The sequence below is a fragment of the Catharus ustulatus genome, chromosome 9, assembly GCF_009819885.2.
Source record: "Catharus ustulatus isolate bCatUst1 chromosome 9, bCatUst1.pri.v2, whole genome shotgun sequence".
NCBI lineage: Eukaryota > Metazoa > Chordata > Aves > Passeriformes > Turdidae > Catharus > Catharus ustulatus.
The window spans coordinates 25339639-25358645 of NC_046229.1; the positions used below are offsets into that span (position 1 = coordinate 25339639).

General features: G+C 46.9%; 1 protein-coding gene across 2 annotated transcripts; it reads right to left on the reverse strand.

The window, feature by feature from the left end:
• Nucleotides 1-3: 3 nt before the first annotated feature.
• On the reverse strand, nucleotides 4-18955 carry ZBTB37 (zinc finger and BTB domain containing 37). 2 transcript variants are annotated; one of them, XM_033067574.2, is made up of 5 exons: nucleotides 18874-18955; nucleotides 17082-17181; nucleotides 13938-14884; nucleotides 12531-12630; nucleotides 4-10344 (listed from the first exon to the last, which is right to left on the reverse strand). In XM_033067574.2, the coding sequence occupies exons 3-5, from the start codon at nucleotides 14858-14860 to the stop codon at nucleotides 9856-9858; spliced, it is 1512 nt and encodes a 503-aa protein (XP_032923465.1). In that variant the 5' UTR covers nucleotides 14861-14884; nucleotides 17082-17181; nucleotides 18874-18955; the 3' UTR covers nucleotides 4-9855. The 2 variants fall into 2 exon arrangements, with proteins under 2 accessions (XP_032923465.1, XP_032923464.1); XM_033067573.2 differs by having other exon boundaries at nucleotides 13938-14887.
• Between the last annotated feature and the right edge of the window lie 52 nt (nucleotides 18956-19007).

Genomic DNA, 19007 nt, shown 5'->3' on the forward strand with positions numbered 1-19007 from the left:
TAAAAAAAAAAAAAAAAAAAAAAAATCCTGTGCTCTTTATTAAGTTATCCCAGTTAAATCTTAAATCTTTCTGGTGAAGATATACTTGACTATTTCCTCTAAGAGGCTTTTGTATTTTAGAAATTGATTGTCAGTTAAGTTTGTTACAAGATGAAATTTGATTAGCAAATTGCTATACAAAGCTACTTCCCTTGTTAACTTTCAAAATTTTCTCTCCCACAACTCGGCTATCCCTGCCCTGTTTGGGGGTCACATCCCGTCTGCTCCTGCAGTAGGACAGCATTTCCTGCTCTGAGCAGTTTTAATGGAAAAACCAAAGTTTTAAAAAGAGCTACAGATATCATATTCACAGTGTTGTGCAGGAAAGGTGGGGGGACACCAGGGAAACGAGGGGAGCTCTGGGGACAATGGGGCCACAGCTCATGGGAGCTTCAGTTAGTGTTTAACACACTAGAGGCTTGGGAAAACTGCATTCATTCCCTTCCCTTTTCACACTAAAGCAGTGCTTTGAATACCTTGCTTCCATTTCCATGAATTAACATCTGATCCAGTCTTCTCATCCTTCCCTAATTCTCCCTGCAAGTGTGGGACATGAGGTGAGGAATATGTTACTGCAAGAACACACAGGTGCATGTTATTCTCCTCCTCATTCAGCTTCTGAAAGACCTTACTCAGAAAAATCTGTTTTGCCACCTAGGATTGCTCTTGCTGTTCTAAATGTCAGCCATGTTACCCACCAACACAAAAGAACCATGCCTCATTTGAACAACACCACTCCTCTCTCCCTTCCCAATATTCCTTTGCAGCACACGTCCCGTGACAACACAGCCCTGGAAGCTGTCTGGGGCCAGCTTTCTGCCCAGGCCAGTGCCTTAGGGGAGCCCAAGGAATTAGTCTTAAGCAAAGGTTATGACAAAATTCTGCTCTCAATCCTACCTGGGATGCTTCCCCCAACAGCACAACCCTGGCTTAGGAAATCTTCTAACACATCAGAAAAGTGCCTGCATGCTAACTACACCCTCCTTCCCTGCATCTCTGGTGGGGATCCAGGCAGCCCTGCAAACAGCCTCTGCAAACAAACATCACTGAAAGAATGACCTGAGGCTGGGGACAGCCACAGAGGGGCTGGGGCTTCATGACCCTTCCCGAAATCCCATCTGTCAGCCCGAGAATTGCACTGTCCACTTCCTGTTAGTGTCACCCACAGCTGCCACCCTCCTCTCACTGGCCTTTGCAGGCAAGAGTTGTGTTCAGTTACCACTGCACAGGCAAGGATGGATTCGAGAAAAGCTTCACAGTAATTCAGAGAGTTTCTTTAGACATGTAAACTCTCAGAAAATACTCTCGGAGGCACAAACTCCCTTATCAAACCAATGCCCAAGACACGTAGGAAAACGAGCAGAGCCAGGGAAACCTTGAGAAACTGCTTTTAAAACTTGACCAAATGGGGAACCAATTAATTGGCATCATCAAATTAAAATCTGTTTCTTTCAGACTAGTTTTGTGATGCCTCCCTCCACCCCAGACTCAGTAATTTCTATTGGAATTCTAGCAGAAGACATCCCTGCCCGTGGGAAGAGGGTTGGAATATGATAAGCTTTAAGGTCCCTTCCAACCCAAACCATTCTGTGGTTCTGTGATTTGAGTAACTAATTCCAACTGTATCTATATTTTTATACTGCCACTTTCTGTATTTCATGACCAGCAGTAAATGAATCCAACTTCATTTTTAGTTTCTCATTAGTTTCACAGTTTCATAGCCAATGGTATTGGGTATTGCAAAGGTAATTGGAAGGTTTAAATAAATAAACCTCACTGCAGTATAAAAATTATGCAGCCATTTCACCATAGATCTGAGGGGACGGGTGTTAGGTACATTATCAAAACTAAGCTGAAAGTCTGCAAAAAAATGAATGCACTGATTTTTTTTAAGTACTGCCTTAGAAAACTGCAGTAAAATAATAAATCAGAATATGTTAGATTAAACAAGGAACTTACACAGCAGTATTTAAAAATACCTGAACATGTTTCAAAAGCTTAACTGATATGAACTAGGAAGGCCACTAAAGCTGCCCATTTTAGATGATAAAACTAAAAAAAAAGGTAACAAAAATACAGCTTGGCACAGTCTAATGGAAACAGGAACTTGGGGGCTGCACTCTCCCATGATGGAGATTTCCCAGCCTCTCTGGACAACCCGATCCAATGCTGTTTGACTGTACTCATGGTGAGGCAATGCCTTATCATACCTAACCTGATTTTCCCTTGAATAAACTGCTGCCTACTGCTGCTCCTCCTTCCACCATGTGCCTCCAGGAAGGGTCGTCCTCCATCTTCTCTGCACCCTCCCCTGAGCTGTGGAGTTTAAATAGGAAAAATTACATAGGTAAAGGAGAAAGCATTGAAACAAAAACAAACTTCAGTCTTCAACACTTGCTAGAAAACTCAGAAAATGGCACTTTGAAGTCTGGTACTGCTCTTTCCACCCTTTACTTCCCACCCTTCAGTTCCTCCCAATGGAGTTTTTGAAATGCTCACAACAAATCTGCCCCCACAGATTTGGGACTGACCCCTTTTCCTTCTTTACTACTCACAACTCCAGCAAGGAAAACACTGGTGCTACTCAGCTCTCATGTGCCAGGACAGACACCTTTGGACACCTGTCTCACAAGGCAGCAGCATTTCCTGCATGCTCCTGCCCCTGTGCAGGTTCTAAACCCAGCATTTCCCTGCCCACAGCATCCATGGCATGCCAGATACATGCACTACCTCTTCCCAATGATGCTTTGCTGCTGTTCCACCTTTCTACACATCCCCCTGTGTGGCTCCAGTGCCACCAGCACCAGCCAGGGCTGAACACAGATAAGCTCTCTTCTTATTTCAGCTGTCTTCCTCTTCCCTACAGAAAGCAGAGCCACCGCCAAGCCTGTGGGACATGTTAGAGGTGAATTTATTCTTAGAACCTGCTAATTCCTCAGAAAGGTAATTACTCCCTGGCACAGAAAAATCAGCCAGATCTTATCTCTGAACCCATTACTTCTTCCACTGGTGATAGCAGAATGTGCCTTCACAGAAGTTATTAACAAACCCCAACCACTTCTACACATCACTTAATAGCAATGGCTCGTTTCCTAAAACTTTAAATTAGACACTAAATACATCAGTGGCTGGTTTTGTGGCTTCCTCCCCAGCTCCCAGCTGTGCCAGATCACAGTCTGATTTTCTGTTGTCTCCACTTCTATTTCTTGCTTTGCCAGAACATCCTTGTTTTACAACAAAACCATTAAGGACCATGAAGAACACCTTCAGAAGGCCCCACCATCCAACTTTACCCAACAAGTTTCAAATCCTTTCAAGGCTGCAACTCCCCAGCAGCACAAATTCTTAAGTCTTACTCATATCCATGTTTTTGTCACCAAAGACCTTTCAAAAATCCCACCTAAAAGAGGTTCCTCGTATTTCCAAGAGACATCACAAACTGTAATACTTTGGTTTGCAACTAGATTAAAATATAAATTAAATAAGAAAATGCTAAATGAGTTTATATTGAAACACATTATATTTGTTTCTATATATGTATATACAAGTATGTGTGTGTGCACTCCCTAATGACAGCTAGAGGAAGCAAAAGTCTTTCTCCAAAGGCTTCTACTCTTCCAACTAGCATGGTCAACTTATCCATTGCAACAATTCCCTGTGCATAAAAGCTAATGAAGCACTGGAAGGTGGTGCTGGCAACCAGCTGGATCACACAGACATTCAGGAACAGAAAGACAATAAATTATAAGAAGCAGTAGTAACTTGTTCACAGTTGGGATGAGGATAATGTTATGGGAAACCTGAATTGTCTACAGTTCCAGGAATAAAAAGTCAAAGGTCACTGAAAGTTAAAGATACGCCGCAGTTAATCCTAAAAGCAAAGATCAGATCTGAAAAAAAGAAATGGCAGAAACCATGTGGAATTTCTCCCAGCAGCCTAAAATCCAGTACCATCAGATTCAGCAGGAAGCTTTCCAATACCTCCATCAAAACCAGAATTCATCCCAGGGATGCCCTGATCACTGCCTCCATCTCAGTAATGAACATTTTCCCAAGTAGGAAGATTCCTTGAAACCAACTCAATCCCACATCCAAAAGAACATGCTCCCAGTCTTTCCTTGATTCCATCAGCCCAAACATCACACTCAATCTCTTCTAATTCCCAGCCTCTGTGTTTTTCTATGTTTGCCAAGCCAAAGCCTTTCAGCAGATGGAAATATTTTAGAGATGGCAGGACTCTTAGATAATTTTATAACCCATTTAAGAGGGTTCCAGGTTAGGAATAACCTAAATTTCTAGTAAGACTAACTGCAGCAAAACTTTAGTCTGCTGCATTTTACTGGTTATAAAATGAAACAAAACAAAAACCCTACAACAAGTCTACTCCAAATCTACTCAATTCCAAAATGTTCCAGTAGACTTTAGTTTAGTTTCAAAAAGCAGCCAGTATGGTTTGCATAGTTCTAACTTCCATTTGGTTACAAATATATATATATATACATACACAGGTATATTTGTATTTTACATTAAAAAATCCTTTGAATGACAGTGATTAAAATAAGGATTCTGAGCTCTTGAATGACAGTGATTAAAATAAGGATTCTGAGCTCCTCTTTGGGCCTTTTAACTGCAGCTATCAAAACTCTGTGCGTGGTTCTCACCTTGTGACAGAATCAATGCTCCCAATTATTCTGCTATGGCAGTGGATGCCAGACTTTCCAACTGCAGTCCTGGCCACAGGCTCAGCTCCCAGGGAAAACTCAGAGCCCAGACCTTGGCAAAAAGTCTCCTTGAATTATACCTTCTTGACTTATAGAATAGTATGGGTTGGAAGGGACCTTTAGAGGTCATCCAGTCCAACTGTCCTGCCATGAGCAGGGACTTTTCCCATCCCCAAAATATTTCCAGCAGAGCCTGAACAGCATTTGATGTCACTAATCTGCAGAACCATTTGGATGCTGGCAAGGCTAAATTGGCAGGCATGTCACAGATCAAAGACGAGAGTTTGGAAAAGTTTAAATAATTTTAAGTGCTGGTTTTTGTTGGTTTTCAAGATGCACAATGCTATCTGCCTCCCAGGACACCTTCCACCCAAATCAATGCTACCTTTGCAGCTGTCTTCTTATTTATATGTTGGACTCTACAGGAGAGATGAAGTCAGCAGCAAATAAAAGCTACAGCTCTGTTCTTGCAAAGGCCTTGTTAGGGGCTGAATCACCCAAAGTGCCAAGGACTCTACTCCAAAACCAGACTGCTTGGAATCACTTCCTGAAATGGGCATCTCATTAAGTGACATTCCTGTTGCAGAGGTGTGGGATGGAAACACAGCCACGGAGCTGTCACAAAATGAGAGCAGGACAAGCAGGGAGAGCTGTCCTGTCCATGTATTTCAAACTTGAGCTCACAGAGAGCTCAAATCCTGGCTCCATGCCCTCTCTGCTGAGCCAGCCCCACAATGCTTTTCAGCAGGGCTACAGCTCATTCCCAATGCTATTCCAGCTCTGGATAGCTGTCACATGGGAACGGGGTCAGTTGCTGCTGACCTCTCTGGGTTTAAAACAGCAGCAGAGACACAACATGCTTTCTGTTCTTCCCAGCACCCAAACTAAAGTTAAACTATACAGATCACAGCTTGAGAATATTGTAGAGAAGATGTAGGAAAGTCCAAGGACTGAACCTGATGGTGGATAATGCTGAGAGGACAAGGAGGGACTGCCCATTTGCACCAGCTGCTCTGGTTCTCACCAGGCTATCCCTGGATCTTACTAAGTTAGCTCTAAGCATGTTGTTCTCAGCCTCCTGTAACAAATTCACATTTCATAAAGCCTCTCATTCATCCCTCTCTAGCTGCTGGAAATACAAAGCACAATTTGTTTTCACATCCTCTCATTGCATTTTGGCCTTCTCCTTTTCCCAGCTTTACATCAGTCATCCTCCTGAGACGAAGAGGTTTAGCTTTTCTCCAAAGCAGCAACACAGTATTAACACAAATCTTGCTATTTTCACAGCTATTCACAGGGAACGTGGCAGCAGCAGGGAACAGCTGCAGCAACCATCATGTCACTTGGCTGACACTTGGCACCAGGGCTTGCTGCAGGCTTAAGGAGATAACCACAACTCTTCACATTTGGGAGGTGAGCTCTTTGACAGCAAAGAACTAAGAAATAAGCCCACCTCCAAGAAAGCAAACTGTAAAACCAGAGTGTGTTCTCCGTGTTGCCCGAGGCAAGAAAACAAATGGGTTAGTAAGCCCTAACTCTAAAGCAGACAAAATGTTACGTACAGAGGTATTAAAACACGAGAGTTCTCTTCACATCCTCCTTAAATCACAGTTGAAATCACAGTTTTGGCAGAACAAGATGCAGCCAGACGTGGGAATGCAAAGCTGTGCCTCAACCCATCACAGAAGCATTCACACTTGGAAAGTTGGCATCTGATTCTCCACAGCTTTGGTGCAACCGTGAAGAGCCACACCAACGCAGAGGCAACAGGACACAGTGTCATTCTGCTAGGGAAAGCACCTCAAAGTAGCTACACCACTGCCAGAAAATTCACATGAGGTTTTTCCATACCGTATACGACCTCCAACCCCTTTTTTCTCAAACCTTGGTCTCATCTGCACTCAGGAAGTCAACCACTGAAAGAAACATTTAATGATTCCTTCCAAACTGGTTCCACTGTCCAGTGCAGATGGGCCTGAACTGGTTTCAGCACTGTTCAAGAAATATTAGACATCATGATTCCCACACATACATACACATCCATTAAAAGTACAGAAATAATATCAAAATGATTCCCACTACCATACCTTATACTGACTCTAGCTACAAGCTATAAACTTCACCTCAGCGAGGCCTGGGCAAGAATATTGGCTCTTTTGCATGCAATCAGAAATGATCATTTATACAGTGGCAACCTCTGCACAAAAAAAAAAAACAAACCAACAAAAAACAAACCCAAAAACAAAAAAGAAAAGCAAACATAAAGGAAGAAAAAATAAAAACCTTTCACAAGCTTTGTTTTCAGCCTAGTAAGGTATGAAGGACTAATTTCATGGTTTTCACCAGGCCACTTGAAGTAGTGAATCAGCAAACAGGATGCACTGTTGGCATCCAGTACTGTTTGGATGCTCCTCCGTTCACAGTATTGATACAGTAAAATAAAAACCTGCTCAAGAAACTCACAGCTATGCCACGGGAACAAAGGCATTCACCATTTTATGTCAGCCCTTCTTCACTACGGTTGCCATCTGTCTCAGAAAAATGTTGCTTGTGTAGCAGTTACTGCACCTTCACCCTTCTCTTCACAGCAAGCTTAGCAGGGAAACTTTCCCACTATATTTTTATATAATATATGTATATAAATAATTTTATGCTTTTATAGTTTGGTAGTATTCTTTTAAAATTTCTATTTTAAAACACTTAAAAATCTTTTAAGCAACTAAAGTAACTTTTTATGCTCTCTAGTGTGAACAGGATAGGATTTCAAAGTTTTTAACTTTTTTTTTTTTTTTTCATTTTTGGTAACTTCAAAAGCTATGACTAAAGCAGCACATCTCCACTTCTCCCTGCACCTTGATTGCAACAAAACCTACCTTGGCCATCCTCTCACCTCATCCTCTGCTCTCATGCCACTGCTCTCTGGCAACCTCACTGTTTTGGTACCATGATGTTTGACCTTTGCCAGGAAACCTGACGGAGCTGGTTGTTTGGGTGGCCAAATCACTCCCTGTGTGATGGATGCCCTTGACAGGAGAGGAGGAAGAAGGCACAGAAGGAAAACGGAGGTGAAATATCAGTTTTCCTGGTTGAAATGGTCAATGAAATGGTACTTTGCAGGTGCCCAGCTCAGAACACCTGCAAAGGTTCCTCTTGTAGGATCACATCCCTGTTATGCACGATACTGGCACCGAGCCCTTTCCACACACAAAAACACATTAGAGCCACATCACTTTTTGAGAGAGAGATGGGAGGAACAGTGAGACCCCTCACATATAAAAAAAATCTATAAAGCAAGGCAAGAATACATCACCCTTCTCCAAATTATTCCCTCCAAAGGGGCAGGAAAACGATCCCGAGTACCAATTTGCAGACAGGGAAAGCAAGGGCTGGAGATGTTTCCATGTGCCCAAAACTGCAGTCAGAGAGCAGTCAAGCTTTATTGTCACTTGGTCAGTCTCCTGCCAGCTAAGCCCCCACTCTAACCACTCATCCAGCTTTCTTACTGAAGCAAGATGAAGTGTATTTCTTTTCCAATGTCTCTTTGTTCCTCCCATCACCTTTAGGTTCAGAACTTCACCCTTCCTTATCATATACACATTATACATCCTCAAGAGAACTCCTTCACCAAACCTGATAAGCACAACCTGTCGTTCATTCCCCCCCTTCATCATGAACAACTTGGCATCAGAACTAGAGAAAACTCTTAAAATATTGCATATTTTTTTAAAGAAAGTTGTCAGGATATGTGCACTTTTCTGCCTGTCCCATGCTTTTCTGGTTATGAACCACGTAAGCCCGTGCAAACACCTACAATACACACGCAGGCATGTCTCTCCAGGTTTGCTAAATTTGCTCTAAACATCAGAGCTACTCAGAATACAAAAATGTTAAGTCCATGCAAGGGGACAGAGTTGTGATTGCTCTAGGAACCATTCACTTTTAAGTCTCCTGAACTGTTATAAGGAAATAGAGAAGGGTTCTCTTTTCTTTTTGCATTTCATTGATAAAAAAGTTATCAAACTAGTTTGTAGAAACAGGTTTAAAAGCAACCACCTGCGATTGCTCGGCTGTGACAACAGCACTGCAGTATTCCCATATCCCATATTGCTGTTCTAAAAGATCAAGTGTGTGTCGAGGGGGGAGCAGGGGTGAAAGAGGACTTTGGTAGCCAGCCTCTAACTCCCAGATTCAGCAACTCCAGAAAATCTCTTCCTAATCCTTGGCAATGCCTGAAGCATGGCAGCTCTCCAGCCAGGACCTCAGAGTGCTCTGAGCTCCCCAGATCAGCACCAGCAGAGGACAACCTCCTCTGGAAGACCCCTCCAGCCCTTCTCCCAATGCATCAGAGTCTCATGCAAACCTCACAGCTGCTAAATTCCACTCTCAGTCGCTGAAATACTTCCTTCACACTTTGCTGCCCTTTGGAATACCACTTTTAGCTGTGCCCACTTTAACAAGGGGCACCAGGCCTGCATGCCTGGAACGGGCAAGCCCAAAGCCCTAAAATTACACTTTAAATAAAAAAGTAAAGAAACACACCAAAAATAAGACAGGGATAAATACACTCGGGCAAGGCAGGCTCCACCAGGACATTATTTTTGTTTTCTTTGCTGTGGCAATACCTGGGGAAGGGAGAAAGGCAACGCCCCTTGCCCCTGCTCTCCCCTCGAGTGGGAGCAGTGGATATGGCTCTGTGGCTGGATCCGGCACTGCCGGCGGGACACCCTGCTGGGCCACAGCGCTGTCCAGAAATACAAATGACTGCTTGTCCCAGATCACTACAGAACAGTAAAAAAATTTAAAATCCTGTCGATCCCTGAATAAGAAGTTGATTGACACAGTTGTTCTGTTTTTCTCCAAGAGGAGGAAGAATAAGGGAGAAAAACATTTAACACTCTATGGGTGTGTGTGTGGGTGTGTGAGAGGAAGAGAGAGAAAGAGAGAAATTCTTCTATTTTGGCAACATCTTGGGAGCTTCTTTCTGTTCAGTGGTGGCATTGCACTAATTACAGTACCAGCCTGCCGGGTCGGTGCTGACTCTTCAGAGCCAGGAATGGGAAGACGGTCCTTTCTGCTGGGACTCCCCAGCCGCGCTTCAATCCGGCCCGGTCGTGGACACAGATCCCTGTGCCGTCTCCCCCACTGCCACGGGCTCTTCCTGCGGAGGAGATTCCTCCTCTGCCTGCCCCCGGGACGTGACGGTGGTCTCAGGGGAGATGCTGTGGGGCCCTTCCAGGGGCAAACAGCCGGGGTGGTTCTTACGAAAGTGCTGGTTGAGGATGGCCTGGAAAGGGAAGCTTTTGCCGCAAACGTGGCAGTGGAAGGGCTTGTTGCCCGTGTGCTTGCGGATGTGATACTCCAGCTGATCCTTGCGGGTGTACTTCTTGCCACACATGCGGCACACGAAAGGCGTGATGCCCATGTGGAGCCGCATGTGCCGGTCCAGGCTGCCCTTCTGGTTGAAGGATTTGGCGCAGTAAATACACGTGAGCCGTGGGTTGTACCGGAACCAGCGCTCTGAAACCTCCTGCTCCCGCAGATATTCCACGTAACCGCTCACTCCCAGCATGGCTGATTCCTCCCCCTGCCAAGGAAATGGCACAGATTTAAATAACAAGCAGCCTAAAACAAATTGCAGAGAAGACCAGGCCCAGGTCCAGCCAGTAAAGCATGTGCCAAACCTCAAAATCAGCAGCACTAATGTCTGCAACCTCAAGCACACATTTAAGTGCTTAAATGGGGCCTTGGGGCTGAAGACAAATGAGCAATCAATTAGAAACCACTGCTGCAGAGGCCCCTGCTGCAAGCCATTCCCTGGATCTGGTGAAGAAAAGACAGCCCTTGACACAAGGGCACTTGGCCACCAGTTCAGTTGTGGACCACACGTCAATACTTGTTACTTTAAAAAAAAATTGTGCCAATTTTATGAAAACACTTGCGTGTATCACCTGTTTTACTTACTAAAAGTAACAAAACTAAGCCAATTGATGAGCTTTCAGTAAAACAAAGGAGGAGCAAACCACAAATCATATCTGAAAGTCTTCAGGTGTCATTTTACACAGGTATTTATTCAGGTGTCACTTAGAGTTCATTTTATAATGAGTCACATTTGCCCGCCTGGCTGTGTGACCCATCCCAGCCCCGTGGCATCAGAGGCAAGGATATGCCTGACCCAGCTTGCACAGCAAGGACTCCTCTGTTTTCTGAAGTCACACAGACAAACAGCCAAGGGCAACTTGAACCACAAGCCTGGTCTCAGCACAGACACTTTTGGCCATCGTGTTCAGACTGAGCAGAAACACACTGATTCCAGAATGCTTCTGTGCTGGAGATGCACTGTTTACTCCCCCAGGCTGCTTCCCAGTGGTGCCAAATGTGGAGAAGCAGCCAGTGTAACAGCAGAAGGGCATCTCCTCTGCAAGCCAGGGCTCTGTAGGCATGACTAGCAGTGTACCTATGCAGGTGCTGCTGAATCCAGCTGTACAGGCACAGGGAAGCTGCTGAGCACTAAAGGAGATACACGAAGCTCTGGCTCTTCCTTTCCACTCCACCACTTCCATTGGGCAGGGATCATGGGCAGGCTATTTTAGTATGGATATCACAATGCCAGGAGAGTGGAAGGTGATGATACTTCCCCATGGTGTGTAAATCCTAAGGTTTCATGTTTGAGGCTGTCTCACAATGGAGAAATAAGAGCAGCTTTTCTGTAGGCAGAGCTAAAATTGCTTAATATGTCATATTTCCCCTAGAGGGTTGGTTTGACCTGAAATTTTTGCAATGTCTTCTGAGGACACAAAACAAAGCTTTTCAAAACAGGAATGAAAAGGTATCTGTTGTTTTATGGAAGTGCCTAACAAAGTCAGCAGACAGCAATCACAGTTTTCAAACCCCAGCTTCACCTGGTCTTACTCAAGGGCAAAGCAGCCTGGTATCTCCTTACCCACCTCCAGCCAAGTCCTTTGCTTACACACAGACACATTCCTTACCTGTCAGGCTCACAAGGCACTGTGTTGGCTGACATGCTAGCACTACAGTGGCACTGTGACACTAACTGAATGCAACTAAATTAGACCAAAATGAAAAGGCACAGGCATTACTGCTGTGTCCCACTTTGCTGCACTCTACAGCCCACTGCCCTCCCATTTCTGTGCATCTCTCCCTCCTACCCCAAAACCATGCCCAAGAAAGCAGAGAAGTCAGAGCTTTATGTTGCAAAGTCTGCTGTGTAACACAGTCACTTGGAGAAGGGACAGAGACCTCTCTAAAACTCCACAGCTCTTTGACAGTCCATCCCAAAAGGTTTATTGGTGTAGTCCTGCAGAGCTTTTGGGAATGGTTTTGGTACCAGCATAGAAAGGTTCAGCTGTTGTCACCCATCTTCCACAGAAGCCAAGCCACACCTCCTCCCTCTGCTCAGGCATTTGCTGCCAGTGTTTGAGGGCAGATCCAGCTCTGCAGGCAAATGGGGCTTCTCCTCAGGAGTTGGTGGCTTGCCCAGAATAAGGGTAGGTATTTATGCCCTCAAACAACAAGAGAAACTCCTTGTGTTTTCCAGGTATCTGGCCAAAATCCCAAACAACACCAGAATCAGTTTTAAATCATACATGGCCAGCACATCTCCTGTGAACAAGTAGATCCTTTGCCAAAGTAAAAGATCCTTGTATTACACACATTATTGCTTGCAAATATAAAATATGACACACTTCATCACAACAAAGTCCCCTTCACCTTCAAGCCAATATTTACTTGCAAATGTCTTGATCTGCCTACCTGGGAACTGGGCTGCTTAGGCTCATCCATCCGCCCAGGAGATTCACTTTTTGATCTGTACCGCTCAGTCACAGCAACCATGCTGCCAGAAGGGCTGAATCTGTGGAGTGGGGGAAGAGCAGAAATGGAATTTTTAATGGACAACACGTCACTGTCCTGTTCAGAACAACAGGTGAGCAATAGAAGCACCTGTATAGCATCTTTTCATCCTCATCAGCTAACACACTGGAGGTGAAACAGTGCAAGTATAAAGGAAAAATCAAATCATACTGGTTCATGGCTTCAGTCAAAACTCCTAAAAAATAAAACTAAGTCATTTGGCTTCCAGTTCAGCAACAGAGAGGGGTTGCTATCATGAATAAACCAATATGGGCCAGGTGATTCAGGAACTGTACAGCAGGACAGAAACCATTTCTCAGAGGAAACCTCTCCTTCACACCCTCCTCCTCCATTCCCAGTGTGAAACATATGGGATGTGATGGACTAGAGGTGAGAAACAGTGCACAGACTGCAGCGCAAAAAGAGATACTAGAGACTAGATGATCCAAGGAAAAGTTCTAAGGAAGTAGGAAAGGATCTCTCTCCAAGGGCCAGCTCAAGATTGTTCCCACTGATTGATTTATTAGGCAACAAGTGACAGAATATCTGCTGCTTCCAGGTAGCTCTTTCCCCATGGGACTGAGCTAGATGAGAGGCAAATGTGTAGGGAAACCCTAGAATTACAACCTCCCCAAATAAAACAGACCTGCCCTTTATCAAATCCATTCTCTGGCCTGAGCCTAGGGAAGGAAAGCAAATGCTGGAGTGGAGGGGAAGTATATGGATGAGGAATCCAAACACAGCAGATTTCACCACTCATTCAAAGGCTTTCTGCTCTCTCATATAAATCAAAACAACAGTGGAGGCCACTGGGTTCCCCATTTCAACTGCCTCACAAGATGTAAACCCAGAGCTCACTGCTATCATGGACCACTGGGAAGACCTTGACCTACAGCTGGTGTCTGGCTTGTTTCTCAGCCAGAAGGCACCAGTGTAATGGAGATACGTAACACATATTGTACATGACCTCATTAATCCAAAAGCCGAGTCCAGGATCTATTGAGGCTCAACTGAACATCTTAAAAAAAATCCCACCTCAGCTGAAACACTGAGAGGTAGAGATCCTAACCTCTAAGAGTTAGTAAGTAATTTCTCAAGCTAGCCTGTACCTGGAGATCCTGGTCTGATCACTACACAGCCAAAATATTATTACCCAAACTGGTTACACTTCCTACCACCTTTGGCTCTTATGCTTAAGATAGCCAAAGGAAATAGAAAATGTTCCAAAGCGACTGACTGAGCCAAGCCAGAACCTTGCATAACCTCCTCTCACAGCCAAGGTGAATAATGAAGTTGAAGAAAACCCACCTGTCGATCTCACTGCTGGTTGGCCTGACCACTTTGGCTCCAGAGGAGCCTAAGGCAAAAGCCTCCTGGCCCAGCGATCCGTGGCCCGTGGTGTCAATCACCATGGCCGTGACCTCCTCAGCGCTGCTCCCATCTTCTCCCGAGGGCTGGTGCTCTGTCCCCAGCCACTCCTCCAGGTTCTCCGTCTTAATGCGCACTCCTCCCAGCACCCGCACTTCCTCGTCGTTCTGTGCCCCGCGCTCTCCCATGCCCGTCTCCACGTACCACTGTCCTGCCCTGTTAATCCTCAGGATGGGCTCCCTGCCTTCCACATCGGAACTCTGCTCGATGATTTGGGGGCTGGTGGACTCCTCGGGCGGGCTTAGCTCCCGAATGTCCAGCACTGTGCTGACCTGGCCCAGGCGGCTCCCCTTGGGCGTGTTGTGACGTGGGCTCAGGGAACGGTTCAGATTCGGCGTTGCCCGGTGAGACTCGGGCGGTCTCTCCTGATGCTTCGTCCTGGTCTGGCTCAACTCCGCTTCCACCTCCGCCACATTAATTTTGAAATGAATCCCCTCGAGTATCTGCGTGCATTTGTCTATGATGTGCTGCATCTGCAAGAAACTGGCAGCTGTCAGGTAACTGATGATGTCAGCCAGCTGCAGACATATCCTGCCAGTGTAGCAGAAGGAGAGGAGCTGCTCGAAAACAGAAGGGTTCTTGATGACAGAGATGGACACGGTGCTCATCTCGTTCAGGGACATGTGGTCACGGAAGTAGGGTGAGCTGGCAGCCAGCACCACCTTGTGCGCACGGAAAGCCTGGCCCTGCACGTTGACCACAATGTCACACAGCCGCCCCTGCATGCGCAGCTGGTTCAGGTGGCTCAGGACAGAGTTACTGAAGTTAGGAATCTCCAGCTGAATGTTTCCACTCTTCTCCATGGCTGTCCCAGCTGCAGCACAACTCTACTGGAAAAGGGGGAAAAGATCCAGTCATAACAGAGCTAATAATCTGAAATTAGAACATTTTTCACCTGTTTCCACGCAATTTGAAACACCGGAGTTTTTAGAGGCCTCCCTCACCGGCTGAACTGTCACACACTGGGCAGCAGCTGTGTCACAAACGAGTGTGTTTGAGATGATCCCTCCATGCTGTGCATCCCCCTGCACGATAGTTCTGCTAAACCAGACAGACCCCCCCATCCCCTGCAGCTTTAGCATGCAAAACACTGTTCTGCCAGCCACAATAAAAGCACATCTGCATGTAAAAAGAACTTTTAAAATGACACAGGTATTAAAAATAGGCATTTGATTGCATAATGGATTTAAATACTCACCACTTGTACCTTCTAAGGATTTTGAAAAGAGAAAGTAATAGGGAAAGACCCTTTGTAAAACAGGAACCGGGAAGGAGACACTGGGACCTAAATCCTCCAGAAACTTTAGAAAAGTTGGCCAGCATCTGACCTCAAGGCATCCTAAGTGCCTTCTTAACCTGAGACAGTCATCACATGTGGCATTTCTTACATATGCCAGAAAATATATAACAGGAGAATGAAAAAAGAAGCTGTGGTCCAGGAAATCTCACAGGGCCTCACTCATAATCACTTTTTTAGGGTCCCAAGAGACTTGGCTGATCATCACTAAGATCCCATCCTGGCCATACCCTAAGTCCTGGACTCTTTCCCAAGTAGATAATAATGGGGCTGTTCCACTCAGGCTACAATTCACAATGGTGCTGCTCTGCTTGGGCTGCAATCCAGGCAAATGGTTTACCCAGGCTATACATGGCTCACCCCTTGTTTCCTGCCCTGGCTGGGATGTTCCCAGCTGTTCCCACCTCTACCACACAAGAGCGCCTGGTAGGCTCAGGGAGCACCTCACTGCCCAGCTGGTGCACTCAGGGGACCCTTCAGCTCAGTCCATCAAGGATTATCAGCAGATCTCAGAGCAGGGCCAGGCAGGGGGATGCACCACCACATCATCATATTTCATTTTGGCAAAGTTTGAAAAGAAGCCCTGACCATATATGGTAAAAATTTGGAATGAATGAAAGTGAGATGTAAACTCATACCAAAAAAAAAAAAGTAAATAAGCTAGTTAAAGTCCACTCTCCACTCATGGCTTAAACAGCTTCCAATCTGGACAGCATCTGAAGTGTGGATTGAGCAGAGTCCTGCAGATGTCAAAACCACTTCTTCAAGCAGGCTGGGAATAGCAAGGCTCACAGTGCCCACTCTGAGGCATCTCCAAATCGAAGGGATTGGCACATGAAGAACATGTCTGCCTTTGGAGGACTTTTTATTTGGAATTTATGAACATTGCAGCATAGCACATGTCCATATGCCCAAGCAGGCTTTGTGCAAACTTGGCAAACCCAGATACTAAACATGAAGCTGCAGGACAGTCTGTCAATCTTGTGGAGCTGTGCCAAGGGATTTCTGAGTGGCAGGATGGCTGCGTGTCCCTGGGGAAGTCAGACTGGAGTGCACAAAGCTTCACAAGGTGCAGATGAACAGTGCCAAGCCTTAGAGCTTCTTCTCTCCTTTCCCTATCACAGAATCACAGAATGGTTTGGGTTAGAAGGGACCTTAAAGCCCATCCCATTCCACCCCCTGCCATGGGCAGGGACACCTTCCGCTATCCCAGGGTGCTCCAAGTCCCATCCAGCCTGGCCTTGGGCACTTCCAGGGATCCAGGGGCAGCCACAGCTTCTCTGGGCACCCTGTGCCAGGACCTCACTACCCTCACAGGTAACTATTTATTCCCTGTATCCAATATACACCTACTGTCTGTCAGTGGGAAGCCATTCCCCCTTGTCCTGTCACTCTATCCCTTGTAAAGTCTCTCTCCGTCTTTCCTGTCAGCTCCTTCAGGCATTGCAAGGCCAAAATTAGGTCACGCTGAAGCTGCTCTTCTCCAGGCTGAGCCACCCCAATTCTCTCAGCCTCTCCTCACAGCACAGCTTCTCCATCTCTCTGATCATCTTGGTGCCTCCTGTGGACTCGTTCCAACAGCTCCATGTCCTTCCCCATCTTTCAGAGAAAGCAACAAATCCCACAAAAATCAGGAAACCACAGTGCACGGGTCTGTATCAACACAGCATTGGGAGTAGAATATTAACTACACAGAATGAAGGAAAATAGAGAACACAACATCTTACCTAGAGGGCTGTGAGTTACATGCAGTGGGAAGAAAATGGGGGTGCTGCCTTCTTTTCTTTTCTTCTGATGTAATAGAAGAAAACTTGCTGCCCCCTTCCCCTTTAGGAGGTAAAAAGAAAGAAAAAATGAAGTATAGAGGAATTGGGTTCTCCCAAATGCAGTTGTGAAGATCAAGCTTTGTCATAGTTGGTTTTGCTGGAGGATCTAGCAGCAGGATTAGCTCACCATCTTCCCAAAACAGCTGTTCCTAAAGCAATAAGCCTCAGAGCACACTCTCAAGCAAGGCAAGGGTGAAACACCCTTGCCAAGGCCATGAGCACCCAGGGAGGCAAGAGGGAGGCAGACACTGAGCTTGGGATATGCAGAAAGAAAAGGGACAAAAAATCCATCAGACCTCAACTGCTGGGCATGGCTGGGTATGGCTGTGGTCAGAAGGTAGCTGCTCCCCAGAGAGTCCAACAAGTTATCTGTGAGCTCCTGCTCCAAAGGCAGGGAAAATCCACCTACTCTTTATAACCCACAGCGCTCTGCTCACCTGGTGAGAGGGAATCTGTCTTTCGGTTCAAGCTACCCTGTCAGAGACTGATTTCTGCCCCTCTGACTAAGGGAACCTCTCATCAGATTCTGCACCTCAGCCACAGGGCAATGACATCCTGATTTCTCTCTTCTCTGGGAAGTCCATGACCTCCACCCACCTTTACCTGCAGGCTGAACTGAGTCAGCGCAGGGCACATACAGACACTGCCGTTTTTAATGCAATTTGAAGTGTCACCAGCTGAGACAGACTTTACTTATCTCAGCAAATGCCTTCCAGCCTATGAGGCAACTACCAGGAGCTGGTGGAATTCTTGATCCATCAGAAGCAGAGACAGCCCACCCAGCAGATGATGTCACCCTGGACGCTGCACTGAAAACTCTCCACTTTTGGGTTGAGATTTACCGTGACTGGGCAACTTCACAGAGTCACAGAATATCCTGAGCTGGAAGGGAGCTACAAGGACCACTGAGTGCAACTCCTGGCTCTCCACAGACACCCCAACAATCCCATCCTGTGCCTGAGAGCATTGCCCAAACGCCCCTGGAGCTCTGCAGCCTTGGGGCTGTGACCATTCCCCGGAGAGCCTGTTCAGTGCTCGACCACCCTCTGGGGGCAGAACCTCCTCCTGATCTCCGGATTAAAGCTCCCCTGACACAACTCCAGCCGCTTCATGGGTCCTGTCCCTGGTCCCGGAGAGAGCCACCTGGAATCCCAGATTGGTTTAGCTTGGAAGGGACCTTAAAGCCATGGGCAGAGACACCTTCCATAGCCCAGCTTGCTCCAAGCCCCGTCCAAGCAGGTCTTGGACACTGCCAGGGACCCAGGGACAGCCACAGCTTCTCTGTGCAACCTGTGCCAGGGCCTCCCCACCCTCACAGGGAACAATTTCTTCCCAATAAATCTATCTGGCTACTTGCACATTCCAACGGGACTCCAACAACTATAGAACCAAACACAACTCCGAACTGAGACGAGCGGCGGTGGCTGCTCGCCCGTCCCCACCCCGCCCGCAGGAGCCGGTTCGCAGAGCCCGGTGTCTCCCGGCCCCACCGCTCCCGGACCCTGCTCCAGCGGGGCCCGCCGCTCCTTCTCACCCGTGACAGCCGCGGCCCCGGACCGGGGGTGCGCGGGGCGGGCGGGGCCAACCTCCCCCAGCCCCCGCCCTCCCGCGCTGGCCCCGCGGCCGCGCCCCCGCCCCTCCGCGCCCCCGGGGCCCCGCGCGGCTTCGCCCGCCCCTCCCGGCCCAGCCTCACCTGCCGGGGGTGGGAAGGGCCCGCAGCGCCGGCCCGGAACCGAAACGCGCCAGCGCGGGCCGCGCCCCGGAAGGAAACGCCGTGCGGACCGTACGCCCCCGCCCCGCCCCTCCCGCCGACCACACCCCGGTGGG

Excerpts from the sequence above, each read along its gene's own strand:
- ZBTB37 (XM_033067574.2), bottom strand. The coding sequence starts at position 14,860 with ATGGAGAAGAGTGGAAACATTCAGCTGGAGATTCCTAACTTCAGTAAC. Across the intron at positions 12,631-13,937 it reads ACCAGCAGTGAGATCGACAG|ATTCAGCCCTTCTGGCAGCA; the intron begins GTGGGTTTTCTT and ends CCCACTCCACAG. Across the intron at positions 10,345-12,530 it reads CTAAGCAGCCCAGTTCCCAG|GGGGAGGAATCAGCCATGCT; the intron begins GTAGGCAGATCA and ends TTTCCTTGGCAG.